General features: G+C 40.5%; 1 protein-coding gene across 13 annotated transcripts in view; it reads right to left on the bottom strand.

The window, feature by feature from the left end:
• LOC147014431 (forkhead box protein P2-like) overlaps positions 1–14,632 on the bottom strand; it is a 715,070-nt gene that overhangs the window by 154,349 nt on the left and 546,089 nt on the right. For all 13 annotated transcript variants that reach the window (XM_085852376.1, XM_085852371.1, XM_085852374.1 and 10 more), the window contains 2 exons: positions 6,173–6,569; positions 2,699–2,933 (listed from right to left, as the gene is read on the bottom strand). In XM_085852376.1, coding sequence (XP_085708502.1) covers positions 2,699–2,933; positions 6,173–6,569 — 632 coding nt within the window. The remainder of the gene's footprint in view (positions 1–2,698; positions 2,934–6,172; positions 6,570–14,632) is intronic.

Here is a 14,632-nt window from a genome sequence, read left to right as displayed (position 1 = left end):
GTGTATTAATTCAAGCGGCCACGGGGCTTGAACTCAGGACCATTTGGATCCCAAGCCGCTACCCTAACCACTACGCCAACACCAGGCTATATATATCTTTTTGTTTGTAACACATGGCTGCTGGTTGCATAATTTGCTGGGGGTGTGGCTGTGCCACTATTGCAGTGCCCCCTGTTGGTTAGTGCAGGAATTTGGAATTTGGTCAGGGTGTCGGCTGTTCCTCGCCTACTCTTCGAGAAGAATCTTTAACGTGATCCATGTAAAGTTAGCAGACGGGACACCTGGTTTAACTTCCATCTGAGTGATGGCCTCGCCCTGCCTGTAAAACACTGCAAAGACAGTTGATTACTTGGCCAATATTTGAATCTCGGCGAGACAGCTCACAAGCGAGTGTGCTTCCCACAGGGCTATCTTCCAGCCATTCCGAAGGCTAAAATCACCATATAAAAAAAATGGTACCTGCACTACCCTTGGACTACAGGCAACCCTGCTATACATGCATATTGTCGGCATGAAACATCTGACATGGACATGGGGACATCGCCTACACACCTCCTGCAAGGAAGACACAAGTTCAAGCACCACTTTTGAGTAGAGCAACAAATTATTTCAATAGAACCCTCGACAGCACCATGTTGGGATAATTTCCAAAGCCTTCATTCTCTGCTGATTCATGTTGCAGAGTGTGTGGCAGCTGGTTAGAGATATGGGCTTTCGGGCTTGCAAAGTGCTTAATTACTCCTGGGTAATTAACATGGATGCTAATCATGCAAATTGGTGTTTATACTCCTAATTGTGCATTTAACTAAAGGTTATGCAAATACCCTTATAAAGACTTAATTATGTTTTATGAAATCAATTAAAATCGAGTAGCCAAGCATCATGCAAGAGATATTTCAGTGACTTTAAAGCAGATTAACATCTAACAAAGAGATTAGGTCTGATTAACATATTACTATTTTGTGTACATTACATCATAATAGTGAGTACCATCTTATATTTGGAGATTTACAGTGATTAACCGTCACAATGACAAATCTGAAACAAAATGTGAATGAAATAAAACAATGTTATCAATCTCCACTGCGATGAATTAAAGTGCATGATAGATTTCACCACTCGACAATGTGCTCAGAAACGCTTCGACATTAACCAATTTCACATCCAAAGGAATACAGACTCATTACACTTACCATTAATATTTAATTTCATTCATGAATGAATAGCTAATGCTAAATCCACACCTGAATTCCGGGCCTTTAAAATGCATTTTTGGCTTTAGATTTCAAATAAAAGTCAAAAAGTTACTTTGATGGGAAAAGTAAGAGAACCACAGAGTTGGTGTCAAAGCCACCCAATGCTCGCCTGTTTATACATTTATCGTTTTTAAAAGACTCGTCAAATAATATTTTTTTATAAAGCATTGCAGTGAAGTCTGATCCAAATAATTTTAAAGCAATATATGTATTTGTATAGTGTAATCAGTAAGAAAAATAGTGTGGTAGATAAAAACATTAGAAAGGAAATAACTTGCACCAAAAACTTTAACATTTTCACGCCAATGCTCACACTCACGCTCACGCTGACGGTATCGCTATCGCTCTCTGTTTTTCGAACAGGCGAGCTAAAAATGGATACCTTTGCATTCCACTTCGGTATTTTGTTTGCAACATGTGGTTTGCATCACTGCTTGGGGAGGGAGAGGTGGGGTGGGCTGTGTCGCTGATACAGTGCCCCCTAAAGGAGGAATTTGTAATTTGTTCAGGGAACTGTTGATAATTCATCTACTCTTCATGAATGGCCTGGTGTTGGCTTTGTGGTTAAGGTGGCTGGCTTGGGACCTTAGGGTCCCGAGTTTGAGCCCTGTAACCGTTGAATTAACACCAGGTGTGGTTGACTCAACTTGTCATCCTTCAGAGGTTGGTGCAATGAGGACCAGTATAAAACTGGTCTTGGGTAATAACCATTCGGGATAACCTGCGTCAGAGTGGCGACCTGCCCAGGACTGTACTCCTTGCCAATGAAACTGTCTCGGCTCAATGAACCTTTACAGCACGAAAGGAATGGTATTGTTATCTTCATGAAGGACACCATAGGATCTTTAACATCCAAATAATGCCTACACATGTGAGGCCCAGCTTAGCGTCCATCCGACAGATGGCACACACATTGCTGTCTAACCCTGAAGGCAAAACACCGGCATGACAGTTTACTGCTGGGATGAGGTTCAAACCAAGGCCAGACAACTCAGAAGCAGGTGTGCATAACTCTAGGCTATCCTGCCAGCCCACTTTTGCATTGAAGGAGTTTGTGCTTTACTTATTTTATTACATAATGCAGTTCAGGGGACCCTAATTGAAAATAATGATTTTGTAAGTATAGATTAGGTTGCAACAGAACTGAAATACACACACGAAGTTTGGAAATGTTGCCTAATTTGCCAAGTTGCAGGTCTCATGTTTTAAAGTCGCATACTGTTGAACTGAAGACTTAAGCTATTCTCAAGCTGCAATTTTTCTGACTCTTTGTCAAGATGGAATTCGAGTATGAAAATAATTATATGAAACCAAAATAGAGGTTCTGCAGTTTTGCAGTTTTACAGTTCAGCAGTTTTGGAATAAAATTACAGTAAGCTCACATAGAGCATTGTTGCACTCACAGTTTAATTCTGAGTAGCAAAGAGATAGGGACGTCTCACCCATTTCTGCTGGTTATTGGGGTCTGTCCATTTGCCAGGGACGGCAGAGTGAGCGTCGGTGAGCCTTTCGTGTTGGTGGAGGTTGAGCATGAAGATGAGCAGGATGAAGATGAACTGGAGCTGCCAACAGAGAGGTCAAGGCCGCCATTTTTGGTTAGAATGTGGCTTTCCTCAGCACTGTGCATCACACCTGCCATGTCCTTCCATATATGATGCATTTCCGCTGCCAGTAAACCTGAACACAGTTCACAACAAATAACATTCACTGCCATGCGTGAAAGAGCAAAGTCATGCTGGAGTTTGCCATTTTCATCATTCAAACATCCATATATGATCACAACCAGATCCCAAAACAGCTGGTCTCTCTTCTGTTCAACACACATTTGGATATAATAAGTGTAAATTCAGTTAGGTGACCGATAACCAGTGGATTCCTCTTGTTTTGGTTGGCAAATTATCATCATCAACCGGTGGATGCCATCCATCGGGTGGACGTTAAACTGTGTCCTGTTTGTCAGCACTACTTGGTGGATGTTAACTATCCCACGGTATCCTTCACGAATAGTAGACGAGCTATTGCCGGCACCATGGCCAAGTTCCAAATTCCTGCTTTTATCTACAGGGGGCACTGGATCAGTGGCACAGCTGCGCCGTCAGCAAAATGATTCTATCTGCAGACATGTGATGCACACCAAAGAAGATCATCAATGCACTTATCATTTTTAGAGTATACGTGCTGCCGAAGTAGTTTCTTGGCAAGTGTTAACACTGGTTGGTTTGGTTACGCTGGTGATTTGTCACTGCCTTGCCATCAGTCACTCAGGACAGGAATTTGTAATTTGTTCAGGTAATCAACAATAACCCGTTTACTCTTCCAGAAAAACACTGAGGATATTTAAAGTCCATCAACAACCAGTGCTTGCAGACGGGTCTTCCTGTTTAATGTATCTTTATCACAAAACGACATTAGGTCACACCATCTGCTTGTTCTGGAAGAAGACCTCTTCGATGGTGGAAACGACAGATTAGTTCTATGTCTCCTGGTATATAAGCAACACTGTTGGCTGGTGACATTCATTTTTGCACACTAACTCAAAATTCAGGAAACCCAGCAACGATTCAATATCGGACGTGCTCAACTACGGAGATGCTGATCCTGAGAGCTGAACATGAAGGTTTTAAAAGTGAAAGTTGAGTCAAACACGAAATCTTTATATAGTTTAACTTCCATGTGGTTGGGCCTTTAAGGGAGTGGAGCAAAACACCAGGTTTATACTGTAATCGCAAAGACGCTTTCTCCACAACGAGACTGTGAGATTGAAGTCACGTGTCACCAGATGTGACATACTGCGAAGCTTTCCTTCGTGAAGCGTTATCTAACTATTTACAGATACGCAACACAATCCCACACATTCACTCTCCTTGTCTGCCTGTACACCCCATTGTCCACCTGTTGCCTTTCAATTCAGGTCATTACATTAACCTTTCACCCTCTGTCACTTAGCTTTTTCTGTGAAATCCGCAAAAAAATGCACAGAAAATTATTTGCTTCGAGTCTCCTCCAATACTGCTCATGATGCTTAAAATCTTATTGCAAGTGCAGGTTATATGATCAATTGGTACAAGTGCAGGAAACCATATAGGAGGGCTTCAGTGTGAAATGACAGGCTTTTGGAATTGTGGTTTAATGTCTATAAAATGGTGAATAATGGCAATAACAGTTTGCGTGTGTGAAAGGATGGCACATTGGGGTGGTCACTTGCCTTTGAACTGTCTGGTCTGGGTTTGACGCTCCACACGGCTACATACTGTCACTATGGTGCTTCACAGGCAGGCATCACAACATGCACTGTCCCATGGAAGGAGGTGAAGCTGGGTGTCCTGTCTACTAGCATTAGTTCATGGACATTAAAGATGATCTCATTATCTTTCTCGAAGAGAAGTTGAGTTAAACCTACCCTGATGTGCAGGGGCACTGCATCGGTTGCAGAGCCATACCTTTGTAATGATTGCATCAACAGCACAGCGATGTTGTGGTAATGATGCAACCAGTGGGTTGAATTTGTTCGGAATCCTGGATCGATGTGCATTTATTAATGACAACAGCACTTTTTTGTATACAGAGTCGAGGCTCATCAAGTAGAGAATGGATCACGACATAACAGAACAAAATAAACAATAAAAAGAGAGGTGGGTGGGGGATGGGGGGGGACAACCAGCAGCAGGGATAAGGGACAAAATAGTTTGTATGCAGAAAATAAGTGAACTGGTGTCTAGGTACATCATAAATATAATTTCTGGCAATCTGTATTAATATCAAAAAGCGATATTCACCGTACAGTGAAGGGAAAGTACGTAAGCAACATGTGGTATCACTTAGCACCACATACGCCACCTCATTCTCCCAATTTTCTTTTCAGATTTGTACTCACTTTGTTACGAAACAATTCTGTGGCAAAAAAAAAATCCACCAATAGGTGAGAGCTCAGGTCCTCTAATCTTTCCTTACTCCTTTATATAATTTCAAGGTTTCTGTCCACAGCTCCCTCATGATCTCTCCCATTACTACCTTTGAGCTTTTGCTTTACCCCACTGAGACCTTGACCATCTTTCACCTGTAACTCCATGCCTCATGGCTGAGGTGCATCCCTACATTGTCATTTGCTCTTCGTGCAGATTTGTATCTGTTGACTACTTGCTCTTCCATGAGCCTCGATACCTGAATTAGAGGCCCAAATATATGATCCGATGGCGAAATGGCAGAGTCTTGTGATGCGGATTAAAAAAAAAACCTCCAATAAATCCTGTTATATGCGAAAATTGGGATCCATGAATGTACAGAAGGGGCCGAACCTATTGTGGCTTGCCCCTTCTGTGGATTGATTCAAGAATAACAAGCCAGATTAACTGAAGTTTGTCTCTACATCAGGCCAAAGACTCGTAGCAATGATTTTGTCAGGTCCACAAAAATAATAATTCTGTCAAAGCAAGATGGTTTGGAGGTGGAGTTGGTGACAATTCATGCATTAAGAAATACAAGACTCACCAATATCAGTTTTTCTTGAGAAATTGTTTTATTTTGGATTTACCATTCTTGAGTGGTGACGTTTCTAACTGATGTAGCAGCTGTCATGGCTCCACCATTTGTAAAATTATTAATTGTGATGTAAACTCCTTGCTCTGCCATGAGCCTAGATTTTGTAAAGACAGTATGAATCGAAAAGAGCAATGTAAGCTTTTCCATGTAAGAATGTTCTTTCAATGCAGAAAGTATGAATAGTGTAATGATATCTTCTTTGGGCTTTTGCCTTGCTCGTGGGTCGACACAGAGCTTTCGTGTGGTTTGACCTTGTCATGAGATGTCTCATGGAGATGAGGAACAAGTCATGTTCATGTTCCTGTCCATTTAACCTCAACTTCATGTTCTACTCATCTTAACCTCTGCAGTCATCTATAAACCCAAGAGAGTATCACCTTGTGGTATGGGTGGACGTGTCAGGGCTTGAGGCATGAGTCCTTGCCGCTGTAGACTGAGTAGATGCTGCTGCTGGAGCTGTTGCATCTGCAAAAGCTGCTGCTGGAATGCCAATTGCTGTGCTGCAAGTTGCTGTTGCTGCTGCTGCTGCTGCTGCTGATGCTGTTGTTGTTGATGTTGTTTCTGCTGCTGATGATGCTGTTGCTGATGCTGCTGCTGCTGATGCTGTGGCTGCTGCTGATGTTGCTGCTGATGCTGTTGCTGCTGTGGCTGCTGCTGCTGCTGCTGCTGCTGTTGCTGTTGCTGTGGCTGATGTTGTAGCTGCTGCTGATGCTGTGGCTGCTGCTGATGCTGTGGCTGCTGCTGATGCTGCTGCTGCTGCTGCTGCTGCTGCGGCTGCTCCAAAGAACAGACAATTACAAGAAATAAGTACAAAGGCATTTGATTAAAGGGTTAAAGACTTGTCACATATTGTTCAGTGAAAAACAAGTTCCATGTCCTTGGAAAGTTCTCAGCAATGATGGTTTTCACCAAGTCAGTCTCATTGCATGAGGTTTGCAATGACACGTGATTGACTAACCACAACATGTAACCAGTCAGGAAGTCGTTTTAAACAAAAAGTGTGCTGAAATAAATTAATGAAAAACATTGTGCATATTTTACAGATGACTATGGCAAGACTGCATGGTAGCTCGTCCATTGTATCTCAAGGGAGGAAACACTGACCCCGTTGTCACTCCCCATGTGCAATGGTGCTCCCATCATGGTTTTCCTGCACCACAGTGCCGGACTGGGACACACATTCACTTAGTGGATGTATGGCTAAGTGAGCAGTTAAAATAACTAACAAAAAAAAAACCTGCTTACGCCAAGAATATATGTAGAGGAAAAATAAAACAGGATTAGCCAGCACAGTGTGAACCACACACCTTGCTAGGTATGGTGTTACAACTTTGCCATGCTTTGCATACATGAATGCCGAGCTCACAGCAAGCAGTGAGCTCCAAAAGGCCTCAAATCAGCCATTACCCTTTGTACTCATGGATATGTATGCCTGGACATAAATATACATAGAAATTTGCCCTGTTCATTATACGGATGTTAAACACCCATCTGCCTGTGTGGTTGCACACTCGTAGCCCCATCAGCAGTCTCCCTGTGCAAGGCAGGAATTCCAGCTTGCGCCTTTCACAGCTCCTGCTGTACGTTTGTACCTTGCTAAATCCTTGCCAGCTTTCGGTATTATTAAGCAAAACTAACACAAAGAAAGTTTGAAATGCGGTCTCATTAACACTGAAAATAACCATTTTCTGTTACACTTCATTCTGTGGAATGACTGTTTGTGGAAAGACCAAAAAATAAGAGTGACAATCTATTACTGTAAGTAATAATTTTTAATTCAATGTTCGTTCTTGGAGTTCACCTCCTGTTTTCCGAGCCAGGTACAAATTGAGCTTTCTTGTTTGCCTTGCACATTTACTTGAAAGTCAAATGTAAATTTCTGCTGCTTACCGAGCAACCATTCAACAAACGAGTGAATGTTTACAGAGAAACTTGGTAATCATACTAAAGCACAAAATTTGGTATCTGTCTGTCTCTGTATGTTTGTGTTCTATGCATTTCGGTCGTTACTTATTTAATCTCAATCAAACTTGCCAGGGGGACTGAGGGTCGAAAGAAAAGATTGTAGCTACTTCGTGTACCCTGCCCCCTTTCCCACCATGGGGGCTTCCAAAGGCGAGGCTGACACAAATTCTCTATGTAAATGTGTACCGTGTAGCGCCGCTCCAGTGGTGGTGGCAGAGGGTATTATGAGTGAGGCTTCAGATTCCTGAATTGTATCACGAGTTGGAGGCTTTAACCATATTTTAACACTCACTTAGCCTGTGTTGCTTTAGATGTGACAAAAAATCCTGAGGATTTTCTGTGTTTTATTGCCTTTTCTGCCGTGGAAAAACGCCATGTTAAGGCGCTATAGCAGCTTGGGCGTCATTACACGTTATCATGGCATTTTTCCAAGACCGCTTCCAAACAACAAAAGTAGAAACAACAACTAAAACAGCACTCAGAAGAGCACATACCTCCAACGGTCTGAACAGTTTATGTTTTGTATCCCACTGATAGGCCAGATCTGCATCCAGACCTGAACCAAAATCGAATCAGCTCGTTCTTGTCACTGACCCAACTCATTCACTACTTCTGTCCTGTCCACTACAAAAAAAAGCTGTCCACTACATTTCATCTGAATCCATCCATAACTTTTTGAGCCATATCACTCAAGGTGAAGAATCACTTCAAAAATTCTCGGATCCGGATCCAGATCTGAATCTACACCAAATTTGAATCAATTTGTCCTTGTCACACACCCAACCTGTCTATTAAGTTTCATCTGAGTCCATCCATAATCTTTTGAGATATTGTGCTAGATATCATTTTTGATCCTATCTCTCAATGGTGAAGAATCACTAAAGTAAGTGTCGTATCTGGATACAGATCCTGACCAAAAATGTGCTTTTCTGTCCTTGGCCAGTCATCTACATACACAAATAATACACCCGAGCGGGTTTGACGGTCAGCTCGGAAACAAAACTTGATGCAACCGAGTGTTAATCAACCGTACAGACTACGGAAAGTGAAAACAGAATTCAAACTGAATTTAAAATAAACACCGGAGGCCGCTCGAAGCAAAAATCTCCATATTCTCGGAATCATTCCCAACATCATTATACAATTTTTAACCTCCGCCATCAAAGATGGGTGGAGGTTACTGTTTTTACCCCTTTCTGGTTGTTTGTTTGTGAACAGTATTACGGAAAAACTCCTCAATGGATTTCGACGAAACTTGGTGGGGGGATTAGGTATGATCCAAGGATTATGCCATTAGATTTTGGACTTGGTCCAAAATCCAATATGGCCGCTATGGCGGACATTTTGAAAAAATATTTGAATTTTATTTTTGCATTTCTTCATGTTTTAAGTGATTTCCAACCCCCCCCCCCCAAAAAAAAAAATTGTTAGAGAAAAAAAAATTTTTGCAACTTTTTTTTCAACAAAATTTCGATTTTTTTTTTACATTTCTCCATGTTATTAGTGATTTCCAACAAAAACATGCCAAAACTAGAGGGTGAGCACTCGGGAGAGTGCAAAACCTCCGCCGCCAATACTGCTGGGTTACTCAAGTGAACCTTATATCTTATTCATTAAATATGTCAACAGTGCTAGCAGAGTTGTAGTTCTTTTCTCCAACTTTTTTTTGGGGGGGGGGGGTGGGTTGGAAATCACCTCAAACATGAAGAAATGCAAAAAAAAAGAAATCTAAATTTTCTTGAAAAAAAAGTTGCAAAAAATTTCATTTTTCTCGAACAATTTGTTTTTGGGGTGGGTTGGAAATCACTTGAAACATGTAGAAATGCAAAAAAAAATTTTTTCTCGAACAATTTTTTTTGGGGGGGGATGGAAATCACTTAAAACATGTAGAAATGCAAAAAAAAAAATTTTTCTCGAACAATTTTTTTTTTGGGGGGGGGGGTAACGATTTTTTGGGGGGGTTGGAAATCACTTAAAACATGTAGAAATGCAAAAAAATTGGCTTTTTGGGGGGGATAACAATTTTTTTGGGAGGGGGTGGAAATCACTTAAAACATGTAGAAATGCAAAAAAAATTATTTTCTCTAACAATTTTTTTTTTGGGGGGAGGGGGGGTTGGAAATTACTTAAAACATGTAGAAATGCAAAAAAAGAAATGTTTTTTTCTCTAACAATTTTTTTTTGGGGGGGGGGTACCAAGTCCAAAATTTAATGGCATGATCCTTGGACCATACTGAACCCCCCCCCCCCACCAAGTTTCGTCAAAATCCATCGAGGAGTTTTTCCGTAATACTGTTCACAAACAAACAAACAAACAAACAAACAAACAAACAAACAAGCAGAAAGGGGTGAAAACAGTAACCTCCATCCATCTTCGAAGATGGCGGAAGTTAATTATAATTGCGGCTGATTTTGGAACTTCAGGTGGATATACCCATGTAAAATCAATTTCTGTCTCAAGAAATCTAGTTATGACGAATGAATTGAGTATGTAAAAGTTAAAAGTAAAAGGGAAAGTTGCAAACTATAACTCTGTGAGCACTGTTGCCATCAAATTGAATGAATAGGATATCAGGTTCACTTGAGTGACCTAGCAGTATTGGCGGTGGAGGTTTTGCACTCTACCGAGTGCTCCCCCCCCCCCCCCTCTAGTCAAATCTGCGTTTATGGCCGTGAAATAAATACTCTAAGTGTGTGCATTTAATGGCTGTATCCAGGACAGACCTGGACCCCAACTAAAAAGGAGTCTCGGGACACCGATAAGCTCAGTCACTCACTGCCTGCACGTCTGCTGACCAGCCAGCTCGTCATCGGATGAAATGCCTGAACAAAATCTTAAAACGTCCGTTTTTTCACCGGAATTCTTTCAGATAATTGTACAGCACATCCCCAAACCATCTAAAATATAAACATTAATCTCACAGACGCCACGAATAAGCAGTCCCTCAGGAGGACAGGTTACGAGGTGAAGCAGTGAACGGAAAGCATGTGGTGTCCCTTCCAAAGTCTCACGGTTATTTGAATTGAATATATTTTCCTCATGAAAAGTGTGTTTCTGTTATCTTATTTAAAAAAAAAATCTTCATTAATCGTGTAGCTAAACCAGAAGGTCCCAAAAGTGAAAACAGAAATCAACTAGAACTTCAGACAGCCTCGTTATATGGCATGGAAACGGATGGAAGCCCGTGGAAGCTCCCCCTTCGCTGCAATGCATTCCACACAGACCGAGGATATAAACATTCAATTTTCACAAAAGTTGATGCAACCGAGTATTAATCAACCTTAGCGACTATGAAAAGTGAAAACAGGATTTAAATTGAACTTAAAATAACCGCGCGAAGCCGTGTTGAAGTCAACGGACCTCGTGTTTCCCAATAAACAGGACCAGACGACACAGGTAACGAGAAACTAGTTGGTCAAATTAAATCTTAATAATCTCTGTGAAACCCATTATGCATTATAGCCGTCCGATGTTTCCTTATAGGCCATTCGACCAATCAGTCATTTTGCACTTTATGACCCTGTAACGTTGACGCTGAGGCGAAAATGCGAAAAAGGGCTCAGAGGATCTATAGAGAGCAACTAGTATTTTCATCGTGTCAAGTTAGAACTCAATCGGCCAAGACGTCTAGTAGGAAATGAAAAAAAAAATTGTTGACAAACGGACGGACGGACAGACAGACAGACAGACAGACAGACGACGGATCTGAGGACATCGAACGGTTATATTAGGTCAGCAAGCTGACCTAAAAATTTCAGAATGATTGCTTGAAAACTGTGGCCAAAAATCGTGTGACAAACAGACAGACACAGACAGACAGACAGACAGACAGACACAACAGACCAACATGGTTGGAAAAATTATTTCACCAAGTAACAAACAAGAGTACATGCATTAATAATACCAAGGGGTACTAAACTTATCCCAAAAGGTCAAAAATATAATTATTTTTGCTCCAACGCCCTCAGTTTGCAATATATCAGTCAAAATGTGTTTTAAACATTATGATGTTGACAGGCAAGCTTTCACGTCCATATGCTTGGGAAATCTGTTGGCTTTACATCATAAGTTCAAATTAGAAAGTTGTTGGAAATTGAACGGAGAGCATTTTGGCTTCAGCAAAAAGTCGATGCGACTTTGGTTTCTGGAGTTCTCACAAGATGTGTTTTACATTTTTGCAACATCACGTCATAATGTGTCAACCGATTTTTACGAAACTTTGTCGCAGGCTGTTGCAAGGGACAGTGCCTACAATCTTCGAAAGTTTCAGAAAGATCGGCTGAGTGGTTTGGGTTGTAGGTAAGCATACAAACAAGTAAACAAGAAGAAGACGTCTTGCAGAGCATGATACTTGCAAAATCCGTAAAACAAATTTGACCTCAAAAATAATTGGTGGTTGAATTCAATGACCTGAAATGCAAATCCTCTTCAAATATCAAGTCAATGGGATGAAAATTAAGGATTTTAGAAAAACAACCTTCGTTGTTGACCTTGGGCTTATGTTGACCATCAACGTATGTAAGCCATCAATCCTCATGTGTGCGCCAAGTTTGAACAAGATTGGTAAATGCATGTCCGAGAAATGGTTTAAGACGTGTTTTGACACAGGCTTTCTTATTATTTTTTAACGACTAAAATGTCTGCGAGTCGGCCATCTTTAATCGCTTCGCAAAACAAAATTACGTGCATATGTATCACATCATGTATTGTATTTCCACCAAGTACAAATAAAATCGGTCCATACATTCCGAGATGTGGTTGTGAATGCACACACGCACATACATGAAAATAGAGACCAAATCCATAAGCTCCTGTTTCGGACTAAGTCCAATGGTGGCTAAGAAGCAATGTAGGGATGACAAACTACCGTCTAAAAAAGGTTTCAAACAAGATAGGGGTGATGTTGGTTTAGAGAGTCGCTAACAGTATTTTACCATCACATAACAATTCCTAAATCACTGTCTCCTTTACACTTCAACAATTATTGCTTCAAGCTTCTCCAAACACTCCACTGGTTACAACAGTACTTGATTACTCTTGTAGCATTGCCACATAATGAGACTCTACAAATTAGCAGCTCAACTACAATGATAACACCAGTAAATAAACATCAACTTCTAACACACTGCATGCACATCTCCATGAACAAAAAAACCTCTAAAAAAAAAAAAGTATGAGAGAACACTGAAGTTGCAAGAACTCCCTGAAATTGTATAGGAGCTTCTTATACTTATGCTGAAATGAAATACAGAAGCTTCATATACTTTTAGCTCGACAATCGTCTGGAGACAGTGATGTAGGAATTGTTATGTGATGGTAAAATACTGTTAGCTATTCTGTAAACCAACATCATCCCGATCTTGTTTAAAACCTTTTTAAGGCGGTCGTTTGTCATCTCTACATTGCTTTTTTTCTGTCACATAAATATTTTTACTCACTTGTAATAACTAGAAGGGCACACGGTAGAGTGCATACCTCCGCCACGTAATGCCTGATCCACGAGAACATATCTGGCTCAATACATTAAAAAAAATCTAAATTTTTTTGAAAAAAAAGTTGCAAAATTTTGTTTTTTTTTCTCTAACAATTTTTTTTTTTGGGGGGGGGTTGGAAATCACTTAAAACATGTAGAAATGCAAAAACAAAAATTCCAATTTTTTTCAAATAAAATCGAAATTTGTTTGAAAAAAAGTTTAAAATTTTGTTGTTTTTTTGGGGGTTGGAAATCACTTAAAACATGCAGAAATGCAAAAACAAAAATTCAAATATTTTTTCAAAATGGCCACCATAGCAGCCATATCAGACTTTGGACCAAGTCCAAAATCTAATGGCATGATCCTTGGACCATACCTAATCCCCCCACCAAGTTTCGTTGAAATCCGTCCAGGAGTTTTTCCGTAATACTGTTCACAAACAAACAAACAAACAAATAAAAATGGCCCATAGGGCCAGGACTTGAGGAAATTCATCCAGTCAAAGATACTCCCCTCCTACGTCCATGTTTCAAATTTGAAAGGAATCCGTTAAGATTTGGCAGAGACATAAATTTTTGAAAATCGGCCCATGCTAAAAGATACGGATTTTCGTGATTTTCAGGAATTTTTCCTGACATTGACCTTTGACCTTGACATGAAAAAAGTTATAGGGTTCTATTCTGGTGGCCAATAAGTCCATTGGTGAAGTTCCATGACATTCCGACTCGAAATGCGACCTGTAGAGCGAGATGTACACACAAACAAACAAATAAAAATGGCCCATAGGGCCAGGACTTGACGAAATTCAACAAGATCGCCTACCATCGAGAATATTGAGCGATAATTGGTATTTTTGGGGTTAAACAGTTTTTAGGATAAATAAACAAAAAAACAAAAAAATTAAATTAAAATACCTGTCACCTCCGTAATCCGTAACGGATGTGACCAATTTTTAATCCAGTCAAAGATACTCCCCTCCTACGTCCGTGTTTTAAATTTGAAAGGAATCCGTTAAGATTTCCAGAGACATGAATATTTGAAAATCGGCCCAGGCTAAAAGATACGGATTTTCACAATTTTCAGGAATTTTTCCTGACCTTGACCTTTGCCCTTGACATGCCAAAAGTTATAGGGTTCTATTCTGGTGGCCAACAAGTGTATTGGTGAGGTTCCATGACATTCCGACTCGAAATGCGACCTGTAGAGCGAGACGTACACACAAACAAACAAGCAGTCATAGACTGGTACTTAGGAAATCGTCAACTTGACCTCTGACCTCGTCTAATAAAAGCTGTCTCTTGAGAAGGTAGCGACGCAAACCAGAAGTTTCTACGATGATTCTGTACCAAACCATCAAAAATCGAATGTTTTGGATGTTTGACCTCACTGTGACCTTG

The sequence above is a fragment of the Eptatretus burgeri genome, chromosome 13, assembly GCF_056783735.1.
Source record: "Eptatretus burgeri isolate ZD-2024b chromosome 13, Ebu_testis_v1, whole genome shotgun sequence".
In the NCBI taxonomy this organism is placed as follows: domain Eukaryota; kingdom Metazoa; phylum Chordata; class Myxini; order Myxiniformes; family Myxinidae; genus Eptatretus; species Eptatretus burgeri.
Note: the sequence above shows the minus strand (reverse complement) of the source record. Positions and strands in the feature narration are given on the sequence as shown.